The following is a 22944-nucleotide window of genomic DNA, read 5'->3' as shown; positions in this document are numbered from 1 at the left end:
TGACATATATAGTAGTAGTATATTGAATCAAACTAAACTGTTAGTCTTTTATTAATACGGAGTAAAAAAAAAAATACTCTCATTGTAAGGTCTTTCTTGTTTGAAATTTATGTAGTACTATGTCATGTTACATCCAATGTTTGGATTTCTCCCAAACTGTTTTGTTTGTATATAAATTTCTATTATTAAATGATACATCTAGTATTCCTTCCAAGTGTCATAGTAGTTACAACCATATGGGTTGTATAAAGAAAATTGTTAAATAGATGATGATACTTACAAACAAAAAAATAATGTTGCAAGAATATAAATCAAAGGTTGCTGAATTTTCAATAGACTGAAAATCAATAATACTTATAGTCAACCTTAGGGGGGAAAATGGATCCAAAAAGCATTAAAATTACTCGTCTTTGTAATGTGTAAAAGAGATATTAGTACAATCAAGTCGACCACATATATAGTTTTCCACTTGCTGATATCACTTTTGATAATACGCGTGTATCTAAAAGTTGACTTACCATATTCTAAAAAAGTCTTTTAATTTGGAAGAATTGTGTATTCACAAACTCTTTGATGAACAAAATGTTCTTGTGCAGATATTTCAACTGACACAACTGTTCCAGCCTAGCCAAAAAATCAAAAATGATGAGAAAATGAGAATAACAACATTTTACACCCACCACCCTTCATGTCTATGACATACACATTACTTACCTTTGTTTTATATGTGCAGTTGTTTATTAACTTTATTTAATCATAAAAGCCCTTTATGATTGATATTTATTTCATACGAAATAAAGATTGGGAAAGAATGGAATGTATATGTCAGTAGTTGAGTTAACTAATACATGTTTATGATTTTTAAAAATATCATTACTTACTAAAACTTGGTAAAAAATGAAAAAAAATGGTTCTATATATGTTTGAAATATGAGTAATCCAGAGTATTGAACGTTAAATTAAAAATGATTGGATATAATTGATTGATATATGAATATTACATTAACATTACTTTAGAAGAATATTAAAATATAATGGGTTACATATATTAAAATGGAACATGGATAACTAAAATACTCTACTACCTTAGCATTTTTTGTAGGGATCGCTTTGTCATTACTTAAAAGAAGTGCAATTTATATTTTCTATTCTCCAGAACACATGATTCTATCATTGGAAACTTCTTAATAATTGAAAGAACATTAATCAAATATGACATGCCATTGACCAGCTCATTTATTCTGGGCCGGCGTCAAAAGTAGTTATTTCCCACCTTCATATATCCCCCTTCTCTTTTCCTCACATTTGCACCATTATTCATAACTACCTATATTTTCACACGCCAAACTATTATATATTTTCATAATACACACAAATATATATAGTGTCAATGGATATCTTTTCATATTTTACCTCAGAAAAGTAAGTATATTTCATCAACTTCCATTTCAATATGTTATTTGTTAGTTATGGTCATATTATGATTTATTAATGTAGTTTAGACCGTTTTAAAAAAATATATATGTTATTTTTTAAAATCGTTTTGTTTATTTTTTTTTTCGGTTAATGATCGTTGAAAAAATTGTGATGAATTGAATAGGGTGAGTTTTGATGATGAAGATGAATTTGAAGACGTTGGAGAAGGAACTGCGCTTTCATTGATTGCGGATGCATTTGAAGAGTTATCGGATTCGATTAAAAATGGGAACAAAAATGATGCTTCATTCGAGTTGCGTTTGAAGCCTTTTTGTGATGCTTGTTCTTTGGTGTCCGTGTTATTTGGTTCCCTTGGAATTGCTTTCAAGTTTGCTGAGATGGAATACACATCCAAGGTTTGTGTAACTTCTTTTCTTGACTTTATGTGTTTATAAAGTTTTAGTCAACTATATTGCTACTTTTACAATTTATTGTCATGTGATACTTTGGTAATGATCTAAGACTAAATTAGATGATAGGAATATATGTCCTAGTTTAACAATTCTCATCTATCAATGAATATATGGTGATTACTTATTATGGATCAGAGGTGACAAAAATGGCCGGGCTAAAACATGTAATATTGGTAAAGGTTTGGTTGAGCTGGGTTGGCCCGAAACATTTTTTTGTCTATTAGTTTTACCTTTCCTATGTAGTCATGTCGAGTCAAATATGAATACAATAGTTATATTCGAATACATTTTGGAGGTTATATTCGAATACATTTTGGAAGTCATTTAGTTTGTTCCCTGGGATCCCTTGAAACTCATTTTTGGTGATTTGCCTATTTGTCCCGTTTGAGATATAGCATAATCTGAAGTGACCCATTCATACGTAATTGGCTCAAAATCTCCACCCATATATATATGCAAAATGAACTTATGTACAACAATCTTGAATAGATATTAGATACTATACAAGGTTGTTAGGGTGGATAAGCAAGATTTTATATAGGATTTAGGAGGATATTTCAAAGCAAGAAAGTCAGTGCCGCCCAGAAATACCAATACACAGGTGGTTTTGCCAAGGTCTAACGTTATGTTATTGCTGGATATCAATAATTAAGTATGTGAACAATGCGTTGAAAGGACTTGGAACTGATACCTGTATAAAAATAATAAGCCAGGAGCTGATTGACAATCATAAGTTATATTACTCCGCATAATATAATTCAATTTTCAAGAACACTGATCTTTTGTCACTGCAGTTCAAGCTCTTATAGATTACTCTATAATTATAAATATATAAATGCGCCGCTTATACTATTTTTTTTATAGTTCAAATCTAGTCGAACTGGAATATAATATTATTGTTGACATCATTCAGGTGGGCGATCTTTCTGATGCATCAAGTATGTATGGCACTTTGAGTAAAGTAATTGATTGTGATGTCAAAACTGACACAGTGAAATCAGCTGAAAGCCTTACTCGTAAGCTTCGCAGAGTTAGGCAGGGTCTAGATCTTGTTAGAGAGTTGTTTCAGAACTTTTTGTCAACAGAGTATGTACCGTTGTTTTTACAACTTCAAATCCTTTATGGAACCTTTCATTTCACTGTTAATGTGGCCTACAATGTGTAATAATGTTATGGTGTACTCTTAATCTTTCAGTGACTACTCTCTGAAAGAAGCAGCTTCAACAGCTTACAAACAAGTTTGTGCACCGTATCACACATGGGCTGTTAGGACTGCAGTGTCAGCTGGAATGTGTGCTCTTCCTACTAGAGATCAACTCTTGCTGAACCTCAATGAATCTGGTGAGCACACCGTGAAAAACGTTTAACTTATGAAAATTGACATATATTTAAGCATTAACAGATAGTCATAAATCCGCTGGAATGGTCATTGTTGACAAAAATAGAAGTATGCTATATGATCCCAAATAATCTTTCAAATGAAGTAAGCCATTTTGACATGAGATTTTCTAAAAATAAAAACTGTGAAATTTTCATGTGATTGAACTATAGAAGTAAAATTCTTGCAAATGCTGAAATTTATTTAGACTATTACGGTGATAACAAGTCAATGTTTTGATTTCGTTATGAAAATCTATTGACCACAGATGAATCGGCGGAGGATGAAATGAGAAGGTATATAAAAGCGTCACTTCCAGTAATCAAGTACGTAGATGATCTGTACACTTCTAGAGGAATCACATTGGATTGGTAGTATTCTGTTATAAGAGGAACTATGTGCAAATCCAATCAACTGTCTGATATATTCTCCACGGAATACCTCTCTTATGTTATATGATGCTCCACATCTGTGTGCGTTCTTATTCTTTCTGTATATTGGCCATTCTTTGTTACAATTAAGTAACATGTATTAGTGTTAGCTAGTTTTGATATTTACCATTGGCATTCCTGGTGTAGATTTATGTATGTTTGGTTTTGACAATTTCATTTGAAATAATATATAGTGAAAATCTCTACTCAAACGTACTCGTGGATTTGGTTATTGTTTTTTTGACCAAATTGTTTCATTTTGCATCATATTGACCCAAATAGAACAATGTAGTAGTCGTACATATTAAGTTGGTTTTACGGTTTTAATACAACTAAAGAATTACATTCTGGTATTGCCGTATTGGAACTTTAGCTTAATAAGTTAATGTATCTAACCCATCATCGTATCGTTTCAAACCATGAGAGTAAGTCTGTTGAAATTTGCCAGAGATCACAAAAAGGACTCAAAATTGTTGTTTGAGATAGTTCATATATTAATGAAACAATCTGAATAAATTTAATCACATTTTAACAAATCAATTCATACATAAATTTACATGTTTTTTCATGTATTCGCGTATTAACTTTTACTAATATTTTACATGTAACTCGTTACTCATAGCAAAATACAAATCGTATTGGAAATGAATTGATAGTTGAAAACTCGTGAAAGTAAAAAATCCGAATGGGGCATATGGTGAGCAACGAACTTGGATGACATGGCCAAAGTATTTGGGCGATGTTTACATCGCCCATATCTCACACTCTCCCTCGTCTTCTCCGCCCTCTTTCTCCCCCCCCTATATTTCTTCTCCGCTTTTTTCCTGATTCCTCATTTCATTTCTCCCCCAATCCTCACAATGTCTTCATCACTTCTTCAATCAACTAGGGTTTCCGTTTCCCTCTCATTCTCCTCATCAATCTCCCCTCTTCGATTCTCCAAATCCCCTCCATCATTCATCACATTCTCTCGCCGTTCCAAACACTCAATCCACGCCAAAATCAGAGAAATCTTCATGCCTGCACTCAGTTCCACCATGACTGAAGGCAAAATCGTCTCCTGGATCAAATCAGAAGGCGATCTTCTCTCCAAAGGCGAATCCGTTGTCGTCGTTGAATCCGATAAAGCCGATATGGATGTCGAAACCTTTTACGACGGTATTTTAGCTGCTATTGTTGTTCCTGATGGTCAATCCGCCCCTGTTGGTGCCCCCATTGGTTTATTAGCTGAAACCGAAGCCGATGTTCAAGAAGCCAAAGCCCGAGCCGCTTCCGTCACTAGCGGCTCACCGGCTCCAGCTTCCGAAACTCCTGTTCCTGAAATTTCGGCCCCTGTTGCGGCCACGGCGACACCTTCGCCGCCACCTGCAGCAGCAACAGAGGGGACGAAAAAAATAGTTTCTACGCCTTTTGCGAAGAAACTGGCAAAACAACATAAAGTTGATATAAATAAAGTAATTGGGACCGGGCCGTTTGGCAGGATTACGCCTGCTGACGTGGAGGCTGCTGCTGGGATTGAAACTGCAAAACCTGTTACTGTGTCGGCAGGTGGATCTGCAAATGCTGCAGCTAAGTCTGCAGCACCCGCGCAGACGTTTGCAGAGATACCTGGAGCGAGTGTTGTTCCGTTTACGACAATGCAGGCTGCTGTGTCGAAAAATATGATTGAGAGTTTGTCTGTTCCTACGTTTCGTGTTGGTTACCCGATTATTACTGATGCCCTTGATGCTTTATATGCTAAGGTGATATTATAATTTATACTAACTATTTTGTTTAATATAAGGTTCCCTTAGGTGACATAGAAGTTAGAAGTGTGCTTTAAACTGCGTTTTGAAAAAAAAAATGCGATAAGCTATATGCACTTAGAAATGTCTACTGCAAAAAAAAAAAAAATTTTTTTTTGTTGATATATGATTATGTGTATAGTTTGTTGAATAGTAGGATTGTCTGATTGAATCGGGGTGGATGATGTTTAGGTTAAATCGAAGGGTGTTACAATGACTGCTTTGCTAGCTAAGGCTGCAGCCATGGCCCTTGTTCAGCACCCTGTGGTGAATGCTAGCTGTAAAGACGGTAAAAGCTTTACTTATAACGGCAGCATTAATATTGCGGTGGCTGTGGCAATCAATGGCGGTTTAATCACCCCTGTTCTCCAAGATGCTGATAAGGTGTGTATTGATTGATCTTAAGTGCTTTTCATTTCTTGATAAGGATATCTTTTACCAAGTTTGTAACTTTTATAGTCTGTAAGTTTGAGTCAAAGATAGATTCCGATACTGTTTTATATGGTGGTTAATATGTGTTCGTTGTGTTTTGTTGTAGTTGGATCTTTATTTGTTATCTGAGAAATGGAAGGAGCTTGTGGAGAAAGCACGGTCCAAACAACTTGCACCCCATGAGTACAATTCAGGTACTTTACCAAATGATACTGGTTTCGTTGTAATTTGGATTTTGTTTGTTTCTACCAAATGGTATTGAGTTATGTGGTTCTGGTTGTAGGGACTTTTACTCTGTCCAACCTAGGCATGTTTGGAGTCGATCGCTTTGATGCTATTCTTCCTCCTGGCCAGGCACGTGTTCATATATAATGCAATTTTGTAGGATATTAGCTGTAAAGATTCTGATGTGTTCTTATTAAAATGTGTGTTTTTGTAGGGGGCTATTATGGCTGTTGGAGCTTCTAAGCCTACTCCTGTTGCTGATAAAGACGGATATTTCAGTGTGAAAAATCAAATGACTGTGAGTTTTCGTACCTATATGACATTTATTGCAACAACCTCTAGAAGAAGAGATGATCAAATAGAAATACTTTGACTAACTTGTGTATATCCGATCTGAGTATGATCTTAGTATAAACCATATTTTTGTACAGCATTGTGTCACCATATAGGATACTTGGTCACTGAACTTCGACTTTTTTAAGCAACCCTCTACAGTTGATCCTGTGTGGCCATAGCTACGTGAAGATTTAGGTAGAATGAATCTGACAAATTGAAGATTTAAGCATAAATGATGTAGCATTAATAAGTAAGAAAGAATAGACCATGCAGTCACCTTATTATGCCAAAAAATAATTGCAACATTTACTTAAACATGACCAAAGAATGTAATTTTTTTCAACTATTATAGCAACTATCCTCCTCAAACAAAGGCTCTATCTTTCTTCAGTCCTCATCCTTTTGATTAGCTAATAACCCCAAATCAGTCTCCCAAGTCAACTAGTCAAGTGGAAGTTAATGTTGGCCCAGCCTGTAACTTGGCTTTTATTGATATTTGGAGCTATTATTTAGGATGAAACTGGACTGTGCGGAGAAGAAGTCTGGGTTGTATATTATCTGACCCCCTGATCATTTACATGCAGTTTCCTTCTCTAGTGTTGCTAGATACCTAGTTCATTTACATGCAGTTTCCTTCTCTAGTGATGCATTCATTCATTTTGGAACTGATTATGTAACATTTAATGAAAATTAGAGAATCGACTGTGTTTAAAGGGCCTTGTAAGAGATGGTGTTTCGAGGTTCTTTTTCTGTTTGAAGTTGTAAGTAAAATAACTAAATTATAAGTGAAGAGGGATAAAGATTTTCTTAAAAAGGTGTGAAACTATCTGGATTAGAGAATCGACTGTGTTTAAAGGGCCTTGTAAGAGATAGTGTTTCGAGGTTCGTTTTCTGTTTGAAGTTGTAAGTAGAATAACTAAATTATAAGTGAAGAGGGATAAAGATTTTCTTAAAAAGGTGTGAAACTATCTGGATTAGGGAAATTCTCTTCCACTCATATAATCAGTTTTGTCGCAGACTTGTATCTCTATTTAGCTAAACATAATTTGTTTATCCAAACATAATAAACTGATTGTTGTGACTTCAATTTGCAATAATCAGTTTCATATCACAAATCCAAACATCCCCTGATATCAGATTCTAGCTAGAAGGGAGTTATGGATAACATCATAATGCTTAAACTTTCTAAACTTTTCGCTTATTTCTACATTAACTCCCTTGTTGTAAAATCTGTTTTCAGGTAAATGTTACTGCTGATCACCGAATTGTATATGGAGCAGACTTAGCTGCCTTCCTTAAAACCTTTGCAAAGATCATTCAAGAACCTGACAGCTTGACAATGTGAGATGTTCCAACTTGTACGTTACAATTATATGATAGATCATCTTGATCAATGGTTGGTGCAGCTAAGAAACTTGGTTTGCGGCAGTAGCACTTTTTGGTTTCGAGCATATGCAATATACCATGTTGGACTTCCATTCTTATTTCTTATTTTTCATTTTGCGGATATTTTTAGGTGATTTTTGAACAGGATCAATAAAGACTTTCACCAAAAGAAAAATTATTGCTGTATGACTTTTTGTCCAGTGGTTAAGAGCTTTTCTTATTTTCCTTTGTGGTATTTTTGCCTCCTAGTTTCTTATTTTGTTATACTTTTGTGTTGCTAGAAACAATGTGATTCTGCATGCATATGATAGTTTTTGTTGAAATTTATGCAGCAGTTAGTTATCTTATTTCAGTTAGTTTGATCTTTACAGAAAGTTTATTAATGTTCTAATAAGCTTTTCAATTGTTACATTGTCTTCTGGTGAAAAAGAACCACCCCTAACCTAAAGCAAAACTGTTTATGCATGTTTGTTACTCACAGCCTGGTTATTACTTATTAACAATACCTTTTAACGGCAAAATGTAATGTATGAAGAGAAAGACCTTTTGTTTAGAACATTGGGTGTCTTAAGTCATGTATGAAAGAAAGGCCAAAATGTATAACCGAACAAATACAATTGTAATTTGGTTGGTTTTTTCACCAGTTTATCTGCTTTAGCTAATATATATGTTTCTAAATCAATCATGACCTTACATTTCTTCTGGCGTAACATATACATACAGTATTTAGTCTGTAGTAAGAGTATAACACTTACAATTAATATACACAACCCCCACTCAACAAGAAAATAACATTCGGAAGTTTTTGTGGGAAAACCAATTAGATAAATCATTTAATATATAAAAGTCATTGCGGGTCGAGTCGATATGTTAACCTAAATGACCAACCTGTACCAAACCCAAAATATCAAGTTGGCAGATCCTAACTCAATAATATCAGATTGGGTTTTGGGTTGTGTTAAGTAGTGTGAGTCTTAACCACACCATGGACTCTAAGTATACAACATCACGGTGTATCTAACGTACACGGAATTGAAAAGAAGGTGAAACTTTGGTTGAGAAGAGTTAATATGACATAACGGATATTTAAAACAGTTTTTGATGTCAATATTAACATATCCCTCGGTACAAATTATATTATATTATATATATATATATATATATATATGAGAGAGATCAAATAAGAAGGTGTGTTAAAGAGAGAAGGTTATATTAACCAATCAGAGCGTGACACGTCGTTTTTAAAAAAAATTGCGCGGTAGCATTTTTGTAAATAAATCAAACTTTTGGTCAGCCTGGGGGGTTCTGGGTCAGCTTGGGTGGTCAGCTTGGTTGGTCAGCTTGGGTCAGTTTGGTCAGCCCAGGTTCTGGGTCAGCTTGGTTGGTCAGCTTGGTCAACCCCAAGCTGACCCAACCCAACCCCAACCTGACCCAGAACCCAAGCTGATTCAACCTGACACAGACCCGAAGCTGACCCAACGTGACCTAAGCTGACCCAAAACCCATAATCTACATTTGTATAGATTATGTGTAAATTGTGTCAAGCTAACCCAACCCCAAACTGACCCAACCTAACCAGACCCCAAACTGACCCAACCTGACCCAGAACCCAAGCTGATGCAACCTGACACAGACCCGAAGCTGACCCAACATGACCCAAGCTAACCCAAAACCCATAATCTACATTTGTGTAGATTATGTGTAAATTGTGCTAAGCTAACCCAACCTGACCCAAGCTGACCCAACCCAGAACCTAAGCTGACCCAAAACCCATAATCTACATTTGTGTAGATTATGTGTAAATTGTATCAAGCTAACCCAACCCCAAGCTGACCTAACCTGACCAGACCCCAAGCTAACCCACCTGACCCAAGCTGATCCAACCCAGAACCCAAGCTGACCCAACCCAGAACCCAAGCTGACCCAAAACCCATAATCTACATTTGTGTAGATTGTGTGTCAAGCTGACCCAACCCTGACCTAGACCCCAAACTGACCCAACCCCAAGCTGACCCAAACTGACCTAACCTGACCTGACCCCAAGCTGGCCCAGACCCAACCCCAAGCTGACCCAACCTCACCAGACCCCAAGCTGACCCAAACTCACCCAGACCATAAGCTGACCCAACCTGATCAAGCTAACCCAAACTAAGCTGATCCAACTCAGGTAGACCCAACTCAGGTTGACCCAACCCAAGCTGACCCAACCCACTGAGAGTTGAAGCTGACCAAGCTTCACAAAACTTTAAATTATTTACGAAATTGCCACCGTGCTTTTTTTTTTTAATTTAGACACATGTTGCGTTCTGATTGGTCAATAGGACCTTCTCTCCCTTCTCTCCTTAACACCTCTTCTTCCAGGATCCTCACCCTGGATATATATATATATATTATATTTATATATATACTAAAAACCAACTGGTTTTTTACAAGTTTCTATGCACATGGTACAACTACACATACATGTAACTTTGAACTCTTTACCTTTTAAAACCCTAAAGATTTTACCTTTTACATTTAAGTCCATCACCTTTTACTACTTCACATTTTAACTCCCTAAAGTTTTCTCTTTACTTTTTAACCCCCAAATTTAAGCTCATCACCTTTTACTACTTTACATTTTAACTCCCTAAAGTTTTCTCTTTACTTTTTAACCCCCAAAGTTTTTTCCTTTTACAGTTTAGCCCATCAACTTGTACGTCTTTACCATTTAACCCCCTAAAGTTTTTATCTTTTACATTTTAGCCTATCAATAAAATGCTTTATTGTTACAATATTAAATAAATGTTTGTTGGTGACTTTATCAAATTTGTACCAAAACATTGTCATCTAAAAAGATAATCTACTTGAGTCTCGCCGCAAGGTGTGTAATATAATCTACGGCAATGTGTTGAAGCTTAATGAATCATTGTCCACGACGTTACTATAAAAGCTCCGCGGCAACGCGCGGGTGTTTATTTCTAGTATATATACTAAAAACTAAAGTTGGAATGTGAGGGGGAGTTACTGTAGCTAAAAGTACTCCCCCTTTAGCATAAGGTACAAGCCTTTAAAGCATCCAACATAATTAACGAACTTAATGACTGTTAGGTGACAGACTGAACGACTGTTAGGTGACGGACTTAACGACCCTTATTTTCTTTTTTTTTACTGTAGCTAAAAGTACTCCCCTTTAGCATAAGGTACAAGCCTTTAAAGCATCCAACATAATTAACGGACTTAACGAGGGTTAGGTAACAGACCTAACGACTGTTAGGTGACAGACTTAACGACCCTTATTTTCTTTTTTTTTTACTACATAACTTTTACTTTTTAAACTTTCCACCAACTTTTTTTTTTTTTTTACATTTCCCCTTTTACTTTTCGTCACATAGCTCTTGCTTTTTAAACTTTCAACATACAAACTTTGTTTTTAGGTATAAAGTTTATTAACTTTTGTTCTTTTTTTCATATAACTTTGTTTTTAAACTTTACTCTGAAAGTAATCTTTTATTTTCTTTTACGATATAACTTTTGATTTCTAAATTTTATTACCAAAGTTTCATTTTCTTTACTTTGAACCACAACTTTTATTTTCTTAATTTTTGTCACGCAAATTTTGTTTTTCGGCTTAATGTTTTTGTAACTTTTATCACCAGAGTTATGCTTTTCTCCCGGGGCAACGCCCGGGTAGAAATACTAGTTGTAATACATATACTATATATAATTATAAATTTAATATAGTCGGTTGTTTTGACGACAGCACGAACTAATCACTTATGCAACCACCTGATAATTACTTTAGTCTCGCAATGGTAGTGTGTAGCATAGAAATGAAGGTTAGGCGATCAAATCATGACTCTTATGTCCTTTTAGTTATAGCATTATACAATTTATCTTTTCTTGTGTTTGCTGTACGACTTGTTGGTTAGAGACTATAAATTAATTAATAAGTTGGTCATCCATTTTGTTATCAACCATATCAAAATTAATGAGGTGACATTGTTGTTCGTCTGTGTAGTTATGTTAACCGTGATCAAACATTTAAAACACTGTATTATAATTATCATCATAGGTTGTTTTAGGTCCTTCGGCATAATGATATTAGAATGATCCGATCCCCGCCAACCTAAAAGTTATGGATTAAACTACAACTTAAAGACATATAGACAATCATCAAGTGATTGTACATATAAGTTTACCTTCTCATTTCTTTCATGTGTTAGCCTAGCTATTAGTAGAAAGTTTGATGTAACATAAATATTTATGAAAGGTGAGCTCAGCTCACACATCACAATCCCTCTATCATGATGTCCATATAAGTCGCCATCCCACTCTTCTTTCACAAATCACTTTTTCTTCAAAAGTTCATAAATAGGTTCTTTATGGATATTGTTTTTCAAAAGGCCATATATAGGATCTTAATGGATATTCACTTGCTGGATAAGATCAATAGGGTCAATCTTATAGTGTATTTTCTTACACTCATTTTCACACCCACGGGTATATGTACATTCTTTAAGTATTTTGTAAGTATGCTTTTATTAACTAAATTTACATCTTTAACTCTTCCCTTCCATATATATACAGTGATTGACGTCCCTAATCTTACAACCCTAAAACGTATCAACTTGCACCTAAGAAAGGATGCAAGGTGTGACTTGGTGACCCAATACTATGAATCAAGATCCAAACTCAGGCACGATTCACATAAGGGACGTAAGCATGGTGAACCAACTAGGCGTAAAGCTCAAATGAAGAATTATAAACACCATTGTGAATATAGTTCAGGTTGTAGATGGAATTCAAAACATTAGTACATGTTAATTACGTATTACTATAAATAAAGATTATTCAAAGTATTGTTATCTATTTCGCCGGGTGGTGTTCCCTTTAGTAGCACATGAACAATTTGGTAGGCAAAAAAGCTACATATCATATATAGGGGTCGGGTATTGTAAAAACAAGTGCGACAACGACAACGGTACCCAATCCCGACAAAAACTGGGGTATGGGGGAGGTATGATGTAGACAAACCTTACTCCTACACAACGGTAGAGAGGCTGCTTCCAGATCCACCGGAGTGGAAGGGACCTCCGACCCAAAAGTAAAAAATAGGGTTAGATCCACCGGAGCGAAAGCCTTAACCGGATGGGGATGATCTCGATCTCAAACTCTCAATCTCAAGCTCGATCCCAATCTCCGGAGCACAAATTCAGATCTCATATCTGAAGTTTGTTACCGTTTGAGAAGGGAGAGTGTATTGTAAAATAAGTATTAAAGTAAAACAAATAATATAAAGCTCTTGACCTTTAGATCATGGTTAAATTGATGCACGAAGATTCACACAGCAAATGATGTACGATGATTTTCGTGATGCACGGTGATTATCACTGAAGAAAAACCTATTATTTTATTTGTTTTATTTTAATAGTTGTTTTATTTTACTTAAAACCATATATAATCAATCATATAAACGACCTATGAAAGTACTCCGTACGGTGTTATAGAATTACACATCCATTGTTATCTAATCAATAGCATATGATGGTTATCCAAATCTACCAAAATGATTGAAAAAATACCCAAAATTATCCAGAAATACGTAGTTTCATTGAGGTTCAGGTTTGCCACCCCAATGATATTCTTAACCTCAATTCTCTATAGCCAATATCGAATAGTGAATACAATCTTCTTAAAGAAGAGATTTTGATCATGCCGGTCTTATTTAGATTTTACTAACACATTACCCGCACAATGCGGCGGTGGTCGTAGCGGCGACGGTGTGGTGGTGAATCGATTGTTGGTGGTCAGTGCCGACTTAAGTTTTTTGGTGGCCTTAAATGGAAATATTTTCAGGGGCTTTTTTTAAGTCTCTACAAAACCCTTTCTCTTCTATTCAGACCAAAGCCTTAAATTTTAACCCTTTTTGAATACAAATTCAATTCAATGTTAACAATCAAACAATTATTTTTATATATATCCTAAAACTTTCAAACAAACTACGAGCATTTATTCAAAATTAAAAAAATGTTTATCCACAATTTTTCAACAAAATCAGAAAACAAATTAAGGCAGACATAATAAAAATCAATTTAAAAGTTAAAGAGATACGCTAAAAGAAATAGCTAATAAATCACATCACATCATTAAATATAAGTTTACAAGATATGTTCACTGCTTAAATAAGATTCAAAGTTTAATAAAAATAATGATTTTAGTATATAAAATTCTCATAACCAACCCAAATTAAAAACTCATAAACCAAATTCCAAATATAAGGTAAAAACTCATGATATTTAAACCAAACAATTAAAATTTTGGGGCCCTAAAAATGTGAAGGCTTCAAGCCATTGCCTAACATACAATACTTGTTGAGCCGACATTGTTGGTGTTGGAGGCGTCATCGAGTGGTATAAATATTTGATATAAAAGTAATTTATATAAAAGTAATGGAAATATTTTAAAAAATAAAAGGATTAATAGTGTATGTGAAATTAAATTAAGGGGTGATAAATAAAAATATTATATATTTAAACATTTCCATAAATAAAGTGTTATTATTTTATAACATAATATAGATTTAGATAATCATTTATAAATTCATTTCTCATGTAATTATATTTTCTTATTAAACTAGAAAGATGAGCAGTAAATTAATGGCTTTTTTTTAATTTAAAATACTAGCATGCTATCTGCACGTTGCAGCAGGGATACCATTAACAATTGAAATAGAGTTGTGTTTGTGTGAATGACTAAAAATGAAAAGGAGATAGTTTTCTTGTAAAGGGTAGTTTAGACATTGTCTATGTAACTTTCAACATGGAGACTTTTTTTTTATTATGTAACTAGCATGGTGCCCCACAAATGCGGCGACGGTGGCGGCAATGTGGTGATGACTGATGGCGATGAGCAATGTAGGCTATTAATATAAATGTAATTAATATAATGGTCAGTGTAATTATTTTAAGAGTCGAGGGATTGGTGGTGTAACTTATTTAATTAAGGGTATTTTAGGTATATTAGTGAAAATAGTTAAATTAGTGAAAATAGAAGATGATTTAGAGAAAGAATAAAGGGTATTTTAGTAGTATTGCATATAGTAACTTTCAACATTACCATAAATAAAATAGGATATTTCTTTTAAATAAAGGTATAAATATAGATACACCGTTAATTATAACCTTAAAAGGCTTCTTAGCAAAGCCTCTCTTTTATACAGTATTTAGTTTTGTTTGTTTAGAGGATAACATAACTTCCATACAAGGAATGGTGTCAATGCCTCATCAAATATACTAAGCAATAGACTTGTACAAATAACAAAGAAATTAACTTATATGCTTTCCCTAACATGACATCAAGTAGTCCAAAAGTAAGCCTTAGATTGTTGAGAAAGGTGACTTAATCTGCTCAACTTTCTTCGCCACAAGATTCCATCCTCTTCATTCTTAAAGTCGGCCCTTAGATAAAATGACATCTATCATTTTCAAGTTCACACCAAACAATCCAAATAGCCATATAACATAAATAATTTGCTAGTAACTCTTCCCCTACACACATTATTAAATTGATCGACCTTACAATTATTAGTAGCTAGAGTAGTAAAGTTCGAACAACATTATGGATGGACAGGCAAGTATCAAATCCCTTTAAATTTTAACTTATACGAATCTTGAAAATATGAAGATTTTAACCTTTGTCTTTATGACTAATTACCCTTTTACTCTATTTTTGTTGTTTACGGTTTTCTTTCTATAGTTAACTTATTTTTCCCTTACTTTTATAGATATGTTGCATGGTGTTAAGGATTAACCTTGATTGCAACTCATGTTGCAGAAAAATGAGAAGAAACATTTTAAACATGAAAGGTAATGATTTATTGTTTGCAATGATGATTGTTTATTTATACAAGCTAGTTCTATATGCATACTAAATGTCAATATGATGTTTAGCAATTTGGATGAAGATGTAAGTCTATAGCTTAAAAACTTTTTATTCATATATGTGTATTAAGAAAGTGACCAAAAAAGTATTAACCATGAGGCATCAATGATATCAAACTAACAAATAAGTTATTTTTGTTCATTATTTTCTAATGTTATTCCTCTTTATGTTATCAAGAAATAGAGAAGCACTTGATAGAAAAACAACAAAATAGAGTAAGCGTATGTGGGAGGTTTAAACCAGCGGATGTTGCCATAAGGTTAAGGAAAAAAATGAATCGTCGAGTTGAAATTCTTGAAATTGAAGAATTGGCCAACCATTATGAGGCAGAACGTCAAGCATCAACCGTAAATCATTACAAATATTGAAGTGTTCGATATTTTATGATATGTTGTATTGTATTATACAGATACAAATACAAATATATGTATATACTTGTAAATAATAATTCAAATTTTCAAGTATTGGTGTACGGAGATGGTGGTTACAAGCTACATATTGTATATGGGTTATATGCATATTTATCATAAAAGAAGATGATAAAATGATCAAAGAAGATGACTGACAAAATGATCACATAAATGAAACACCAATAATCCAATGTCATGTCATTGTTGCATGGCTTTGTGTTTTTAATGTCTATTTGTATAGATACAATAAAATAGTGCAAATTTATTCAAACTAATCTATATATTAGAAGTTATAAAAATTTGATATGTAAAATGTTTGTAATGTCTTTAAAACTTAAATCTCAATCAATACTTATTTAGTAAAAAAATTTCATTCTCTAGAATTAATGCATTTAATTTATGAAGATTATATGTTTTTTTAAACTCTGAAAATCACAAATATATAATTTATAGAAAGTTTTTTAATATTAAACTTGAAAATCACAAACTTATCTTGAGATTAACATATATATATATTGGAAAAATGTTAGGTAAAACATGCAGTATCTATCTTAAGTAAAGCAGAAAAGGTTATATAAAATTCAATGAGAGATTATATAATATTATGAGGCTATTTATTTATCAAATTCAAATATTTAATTACGTGAAATTTATCAACTTAAGGGTTTATTTTCGCGGTATATTCAGGCCCGCCCCAAATACCTTTCTCATAAGTATAAATACGTACATAAAAGTATAAAACCACAGCTTTGTTTTCTTTTTAGGCTTTTGATCAGAAAATTCCCATCACCAAATTCAATCCCCCAAAAACCATATCGATTTCTAAAATCTGTATAAACTGCTTCAATTTCCCCCTTTTTTTTAACTAACCCTAACCCTAGCCTTTCCCAATGGCCAGCGATAACGAAGACCGCAAGCACCGTCGTTCCTCCGACGAAGAATCTGAAGAACCCTCGAAACGCCGCAAGCACGGCCACCACCACCGTCGCCGCCATCATCGTCATCACAGCAGGAAACACGACGCCGGTGATGAAGAAGTTTCCGATATGGCGTCGCCTCCTCCTCCGCCGCCGGTTGTTAGTTCGACGCCGGATTATGATATGGAGGAAGGAAAGATTGTTGAAGATGATGCTGAATCTGGTGAAATCAAAATGGTCTGTTCAAATTCCCCTCACTTTACATATATATATAGATACGCGCATATATATATATTATAAATTTAAGAACTTGAACTGATTTAATACGCAATTAATCAATATTATAATTACACGTACACATATATTTTTCTTAAATTTAATTCGCAGTTAATCAATATTTAGTAAATCAATTTTTTAGCTGTTTCGGAATGATCGACTTGCTTTTATATAAATCTGGATAATTTCAGTCAACTAGATTAGTTTGATAGTATTTTTTTTAAGAAATATTTTAAGATACAGAATGTGATATGAGTCTGATAAGGAGGTATGCACTCCACTATGAACAGTTATCATCTATTTTCCAGGCCAAAGTTTAAAAATTTAGGCGTATCTTGAAGACTACTACTACCGCTGATGATTTCCAACTGATTTGTAAGAACTGGTCACATGTCTCTTGTTCTCTTTTCCTTCCTCAATTTGTTTTTGTTGTAGTTTTTGAATGTGTTGTATGGTGTTAGATTTTATGGGTTGGTACCTGTTGTAGATTTGCGGTTAATGTTTCATATGTGCGTGTTGTTTGCAGGAAACACATGGCGATAGACTAGTGTCTAATCATAGTCTTGGTTCCTTTTTGAATGACGAGGACCATGAAAAGGATGTGTCTAAGATACATGCAACTGTTGACGTGAAGGAAAACCTATATGAGGAGCGTAATGATAATGGGTATGTGAGAGCCAAGTCTCGTAATGGAAGTGGGTATAGAAAAAGTCACTATAATGATGATTATGAAACCCTGGATAGAAAGAAATTTCAGTCTAGTGATAACCTTATGAATAACGAGTCATCAAGCAAATTTTTGAATGAAAGGAGGAGAGAAGATGCTGCTGCTACAAGTAGGTCTAGGTCTCATGAACAGAGTAAGGACCGGTCTCGGTCTCGGTCGCAATCTTGGAGCGTTTCTCGTGGAGCATCTCGTCTTGAGACACACAGAGAGGATGTTGAGTATTATACATTTAGGAAACATGGTAAAGATGGTGATTCTGAGAGAACTAAGAAGCTCACAAAGGATTATCGACATGGTTGTTGCGATTCAGTTAGGGATAGGGAATGCGAGTGTAGTTCTAGTCGTAGCCGACACAGCCAACAAGTAGATAGGTTTCAAAGTCAAGAGCCTGGAGAGAGAATTAGAGAAGGAAGCTGGGGTGCGAGAGATAGAGATAGATATAGAGAGAGGGACTCGAAAGTGATGGTTAGGGAAAGGATAATAAAAGATAGAGAGAATGACAGAAGAGAGAGGGAAAAGGCGAGGGACATAAATTCGGATAGAGGAAGTAGTAGAAATAGAAGAAATTATAACTATCATGATGCGACTGATGGTCGTGGTAGGGGCAGTGAATACAAATATCATAGATATGAAGAAACAGTTTACAGAGACAGATCTAAGAAATATGATGCACAGGAAGCTGATAGTCTCAAAGCAGATGAAGAGACCGAGAAGGTTAAAAGGTTTGTTACCCACATCTTCTTTTTTCCCCAACTGATGCTGTTTGTTATAGGTATTTTCTGAAATTAGCTTCTTTTCTTTTTAGGGGGGGCTGATGAAGAAGTCTATCAAGAAAGGTCTGCCTTGCAAGTTGTAGAAAATGATCTCAACAGAATAGAGGAGAGTAGAAGGCGTAGACAAGCCATCCTTGAAAAGTACAGGGCTAAGTCAAAGCCTCAGTCACAGGATATCAGTAAGTTTTTTCAAATTATTTGAGAAGACTCACTTATGACTCATTGAACAGTTGGTTTGTAATGGTTTCTTTAGCAATCATTTGATTTTAACTTTATTGTCTGTATCAGTGAAAGAAAATGTGGAAGAGCCTTTGGAGTCTGTGGGTGCAGATAAAGTAAATCCAGGCACTCTTGATAATCATGGAGAAGGGTCCGATACTAACACTGGGGACACACCTTTTTCTGTTGGGAGATCGCCTCCCCAAAATGGTAATTCTGGTGTTGAAAGGACCTTTGGTACTGGTGGACTGGGAGAGGGTACCCCAAAGGTGTGTTTTTTGTACTTTAACATATAGTTATGCCCTTTGTATGTACTTATAAGTCTTACTGAATTTTACAGAGTGAGAGATCAAATGGAGATGATATTAAAGGAGAATCTCCATCCCGAATTCGTGTAATGGTAATTTCTCCTTCTCTGTGTCTCTCTTGTGTGTATTCCGGGTACTTTACTTATGCACTGTTGTTTTTTTTTTGTGGAAATGCACAGGACGAGAGATCAAATGACATGTTCTCTGATGATATATTTGATGAATCGCCAACTGGAGTTCGAAAACATGTAAGGCATTAGCATAAAATTTTTAACATATACGTGTGCGTGTGGACAAAATCCAATAATGTACACAGATCACTTCATGAAGTTATTCTTTGAAATTGGGATGCTTAATATCATAGAGCTAAATTAACTCGTTGGTTGTTATGTTTGCAGGGAAAAGGTGATGGTTTGGCCATTCAGAGAAGTGGTCTTCAGGATAACTGGGATGATGCAGAAGGGTACTACAGTAAGTATTCTGATCGATTTGTCCTTTGTTATGTGGTTTGTGAATCTTTTTATTAAATCTACTTAGGGTTCTCTACTGCAGTTTATTGTAATGGGGATATTCTTGATGGCTGGTATAAAGTTGATGATGCTCTTGGTAAAGGTGTTTTTTCAACAGTTGTTCGTGCTAAAGATCTCAAGGCTAAGAATCCCAAGGCTATATCTAGTGATCCAGAAGAAGTTGCAATAAAAATCATACGCAACAATGATAAAATGTAGGCTTTAAAAACCAGATTTTTTTTTTCTAGTTAAGAAATTAGGGCACTGCAAAAAGTCTAATATTTTGTTCCACTTGTTCTGAACAGGTATAAAGCTGGCCTAGAAGAATTGGTGATACTGAAGAAGTTGGTTGGTGAGGATCCAGAGGATAGACGCCATTGTGTTTGGTTTCTTTCCAGTTTCAAGTACCGGAACCATCTTTGTTTAGTTTTTGAATCTCTTGAAATGAATCTTCGTGAAGTATTAAAGAAGTATGGTCGTAATATTGGTCTTAAACTAACTGCTGTGAGGGCCTATGCTAAACAGCTCTTCATTGCTCTGAAACATCTTAGAAACTGTGGTGTTCTTCATACTGACATTAAGCCTGATAACATGCTGGTTAGTATTTTTAATCTTTTATCCTTTGTTTCACAGGTTTGGTTTTTTTTATGTAAATATTCTAATTCATATGAATATACGATCATCAGGTAAATGAAGCTAAAAATGTTCTAAAGCTTTGTGACTTCGGAAATGCTATGTTTGCTGGGAAAAATGAGATCACGCCGTATCTCGTAAGCCGCTTTTATCGTGCTCCTGAAATAAGTAAGTCCTGTATTAGTTATTAAACTGGTCAAGTATTTGGGAGCAGCTTATTGACTGGTCAAAATTTTTTCTCTGCAGTTTTAGGGTTGACCTATGATCATCCTGTTGATATGTGGTCGGTTGGTTGCTGCTTGTATGAGCTGTACACTGACAAAGTTCTATTCCCAGGTGCTACAAACAATGAAATGCTTCGCTTTCAGATGGAGCTCAAAGGTCCTTTTCCTAGAAGGATGCTTTGGAAGGTTCTTTCTTTGCTTTTCCTTTTTTTTTTTAATCTTTTGCATATCTCGTGAGAGTGTTATCTTACATTCTTTTTCCACATTTTGTAGGGAGCATTCACTGAACTTCATTTTGATCAAGACCTTAACTTTGTTGCCACAGAAGTGGACCCTGTTACCAAGAAGGTAGGCACACATTGTTGATTATAATCTCTTAGTACTTACTTAATATGTAATATGAGTTATTTGTTTTAATAAAAATTTCAGATTATGAAGAGGCAGGTTAACATTTGGCAACTGGTATCAGCTCCATTTTGAGGAGCTTCCCTGGAGAGGATCCAAAGATGGTAGCTAACTTCAAGGATCTTCTTGAGAAGATATTCATGTTAGATCCTGACAAGAGGTTAACTGTACAACAGGCACTGGGTCATCCCTTCATCACGGGCAAGTGATAATGATGCTGGCTGAGAGAACTGTTGTTGTATTTTATCATTTATGATATAAATTTAATTTCATTCTCTAACCATTAGGCATATATTTGTCTTTATCTATGTGATGGCTTAAGAACTTCGGACACAGTTCCTGACATGGCCCAAGTCAGCAGATGACCTCGTGGCGGATCTTTCCGTGGAATGTATATTGTTCTATTGTAAGATAACTTGCTATCATTTTTGTGTGGTATTTTGGTAATTCTAATATTATATATATATATAGAGAGAGAGAGGGAGAGAGAGAAAGAGGAAGAGAGGGAGAGAGAGAGAGTTTCTTATTTTGAGAACTATTTTTTTTGTAAGAACCATGAAAATTCTTAAATTATATATTTGTTCACATGTTTTTTTTTTTCATTCGCATGTGAAATGATATAAAAATGTATGTTGTAGAAAAAACTTTTTGAAAAAACCTTCAAAGTAGCATTTTATGAACTTGTGAATGAATTTATTCACATTTTCTATTCACATGTGACAAACGACTATATATAAGGTTTTGAAAAAAAATTTATTCTGCAACGTATATTTTTATAACGTTTCACATGTGAATGAACAAAAAAAACATATGATCCAATACGAAATTTAGGAGTTTTCAAGGTTCTTACAAAAAAATGGGTTCTCAAAATAAGGGTCCCATATATATATATATATATATATAACTAAGAGAGGATAATTTTTTGATTAGTTGGCAATAATGAGAAAATGACATGTAGAATTTTTCATTATGTGTCATACATACATTATTTTCCTAATTTTAAGCATTTCTTTAAAAATTATTTTTTATCCTAATCATCACTAATTAATAACAAAAATGCTTGAAAGTAAAAAAATAAATTAAAAAAAAAAAAAAACGTAAGCTCTCTTATACGGCAATATATTGTGTGATGGATATGTACTACAAGTATTCCATTTTTTTTATATAATTAAATTGTTTAACGATATTTTTTCTATATAATGTTTTAGATTTGATTTGATTTTATCTATTATTGTTTAACTTAGATCTTTATATTTATTATCCATACGAATAGGTAACTTTTGTTCTTTACATTTTTATAAAAATATTTAAATAATATTATATCTTTTCTTTCCATCAATATTTTTAAAAATTAAATATTATTTACTATCTGTGAAAATCTATTATATATCTTTATCTATATCTATATAAAGTATATACCATTTCATTCTTTGAATTAGTAAGATTAGAATTTGAGGTATCTTCGTGTTTTCTTTTAATTTATTTTCATATACAATTTTAGGTTCAATTTACTCTTTTACATTAGTTTAACTTGAATAATGCTTTGATCATAAAGATTTGAGTAGTTATATGAGTATACATATATATTTTTTTATTAAACTAAAGTTATTATATTATTAACTTAAAAAATATACTGTGATATAGTTATTGTTTCAATGCATTATTTTTAACTTTATAAATACTATATATGTTATTTTGTCCATTCCACTCTATATGTTACTAGCTAATTATCTCGGGTTTAACCTGGATATTTCTAAAC

General features: G+C 33.9%; 4 protein-coding genes and 1 long non-coding RNA gene across 5 annotated transcripts; all 5 read left to right on the top strand.

Moving 5' to 3' along the window:
- The first annotated feature begins 1291 nt into the window (after nucleotides 1–1291).
- On the top strand, nucleotides 1292–3910 carry LOC122601445 (ACD11 homolog protein-like). The gene is made up of 5 exons (XM_043774205.1): nucleotides 1292–1422; nucleotides 1601–1832; nucleotides 2803–2975; nucleotides 3085–3230; nucleotides 3536–3910. Exons 1-5 carry the CDS (start codon nucleotides 1391–1393, stop codon nucleotides 3640–3642), a joined length of 690 nt encoding a protein of 229 aa, XP_043630140.1. The 5' UTR covers nucleotides 1292–1390; the 3' UTR covers nucleotides 3643–3910.
- Nucleotides 3911–4435: 525 nt separating this feature from the next.
- On the top strand, nucleotides 4436–8096 carry LOC122601435 (dihydrolipoyllysine-residue acetyltransferase component 4 of pyruvate dehydrogenase complex, chloroplastic). Its single transcript, XM_043774196.1, has 6 exons — nucleotides 4436–5440; nucleotides 5675–5866; nucleotides 6021–6108; nucleotides 6198–6268; nucleotides 6354–6437; nucleotides 7716–8096. The coding sequence occupies exons 1-6, from the start codon at nucleotides 4559–4561 to the stop codon at nucleotides 7818–7820; spliced, it is 1422 nt and encodes a 473-aa protein (XP_043630131.1). The 5' UTR covers nucleotides 4436–4558; the 3' UTR covers nucleotides 7821–8096.
- Nucleotides 8097–15327: 7231 nt separating this feature from the next.
- LOC122586156 lies at nucleotides 15328–16281 on the top strand. The gene is made up of 3 exons (XM_043758265.1): nucleotides 15328–15472; nucleotides 15627–15708; nucleotides 15962–16281. The coding sequence occupies exons 1-3, from the start codon at nucleotides 15461–15463 to the stop codon at nucleotides 16150–16152; spliced, it is 285 nt and encodes a 94-aa protein (XP_043614200.1). The 5' UTR covers nucleotides 15328–15460; the 3' UTR covers nucleotides 16153–16281.
- Nucleotides 16282–17274: 993 nt separating this feature from the next.
- Nucleotides 17275–18004, top strand: LOC122598920. Its single transcript, XR_006323787.1, has 3 exons — nucleotides 17275–17348; nucleotides 17678–17762; nucleotides 17914–18004. It is a non-coding gene; the product is annotated as an uncharacterized LOC122598920 (long non-coding RNA).
- A 708-nt stretch (nucleotides 18005–18712) lies between these two features.
- Nucleotides 18713–21610, top strand: LOC122598910 (serine/threonine-protein kinase prp4-like). Its single transcript, XM_043771394.1, is given in 13 exon segments — nucleotides 18713–18836; nucleotides 18920–19066; nucleotides 19176–19375; nucleotides 19447–19506; nucleotides 19594–19662; nucleotides 19813–19885; nucleotides 19967–20138; nucleotides 20229–20520; nucleotides 20610–20724; nucleotides 20803–20966; nucleotides 21054–21128; nucleotides 21210–21231; nucleotides 21234–21610. Coding segments are annotated over 13 exon segments (1644 nt in total). The 5' UTR covers nucleotides 18713–18742; the 3' UTR covers nucleotides 21395–21610.
- The last annotated feature ends 1334 nt before the right edge of the window (nucleotides 21611–22944 follow it).

Source organism: Erigeron canadensis, chromosome 1 (assembly GCF_010389155.1).
Source record: "Erigeron canadensis isolate Cc75 chromosome 1, C_canadensis_v1, whole genome shotgun sequence".
Classification (NCBI taxonomy): Eukaryota; Viridiplantae; Streptophyta; class Magnoliopsida; order Asterales; family Asteraceae; genus Erigeron; species Erigeron canadensis.
This window is presented reverse-complemented; position numbering and strand designations above follow the sequence as displayed.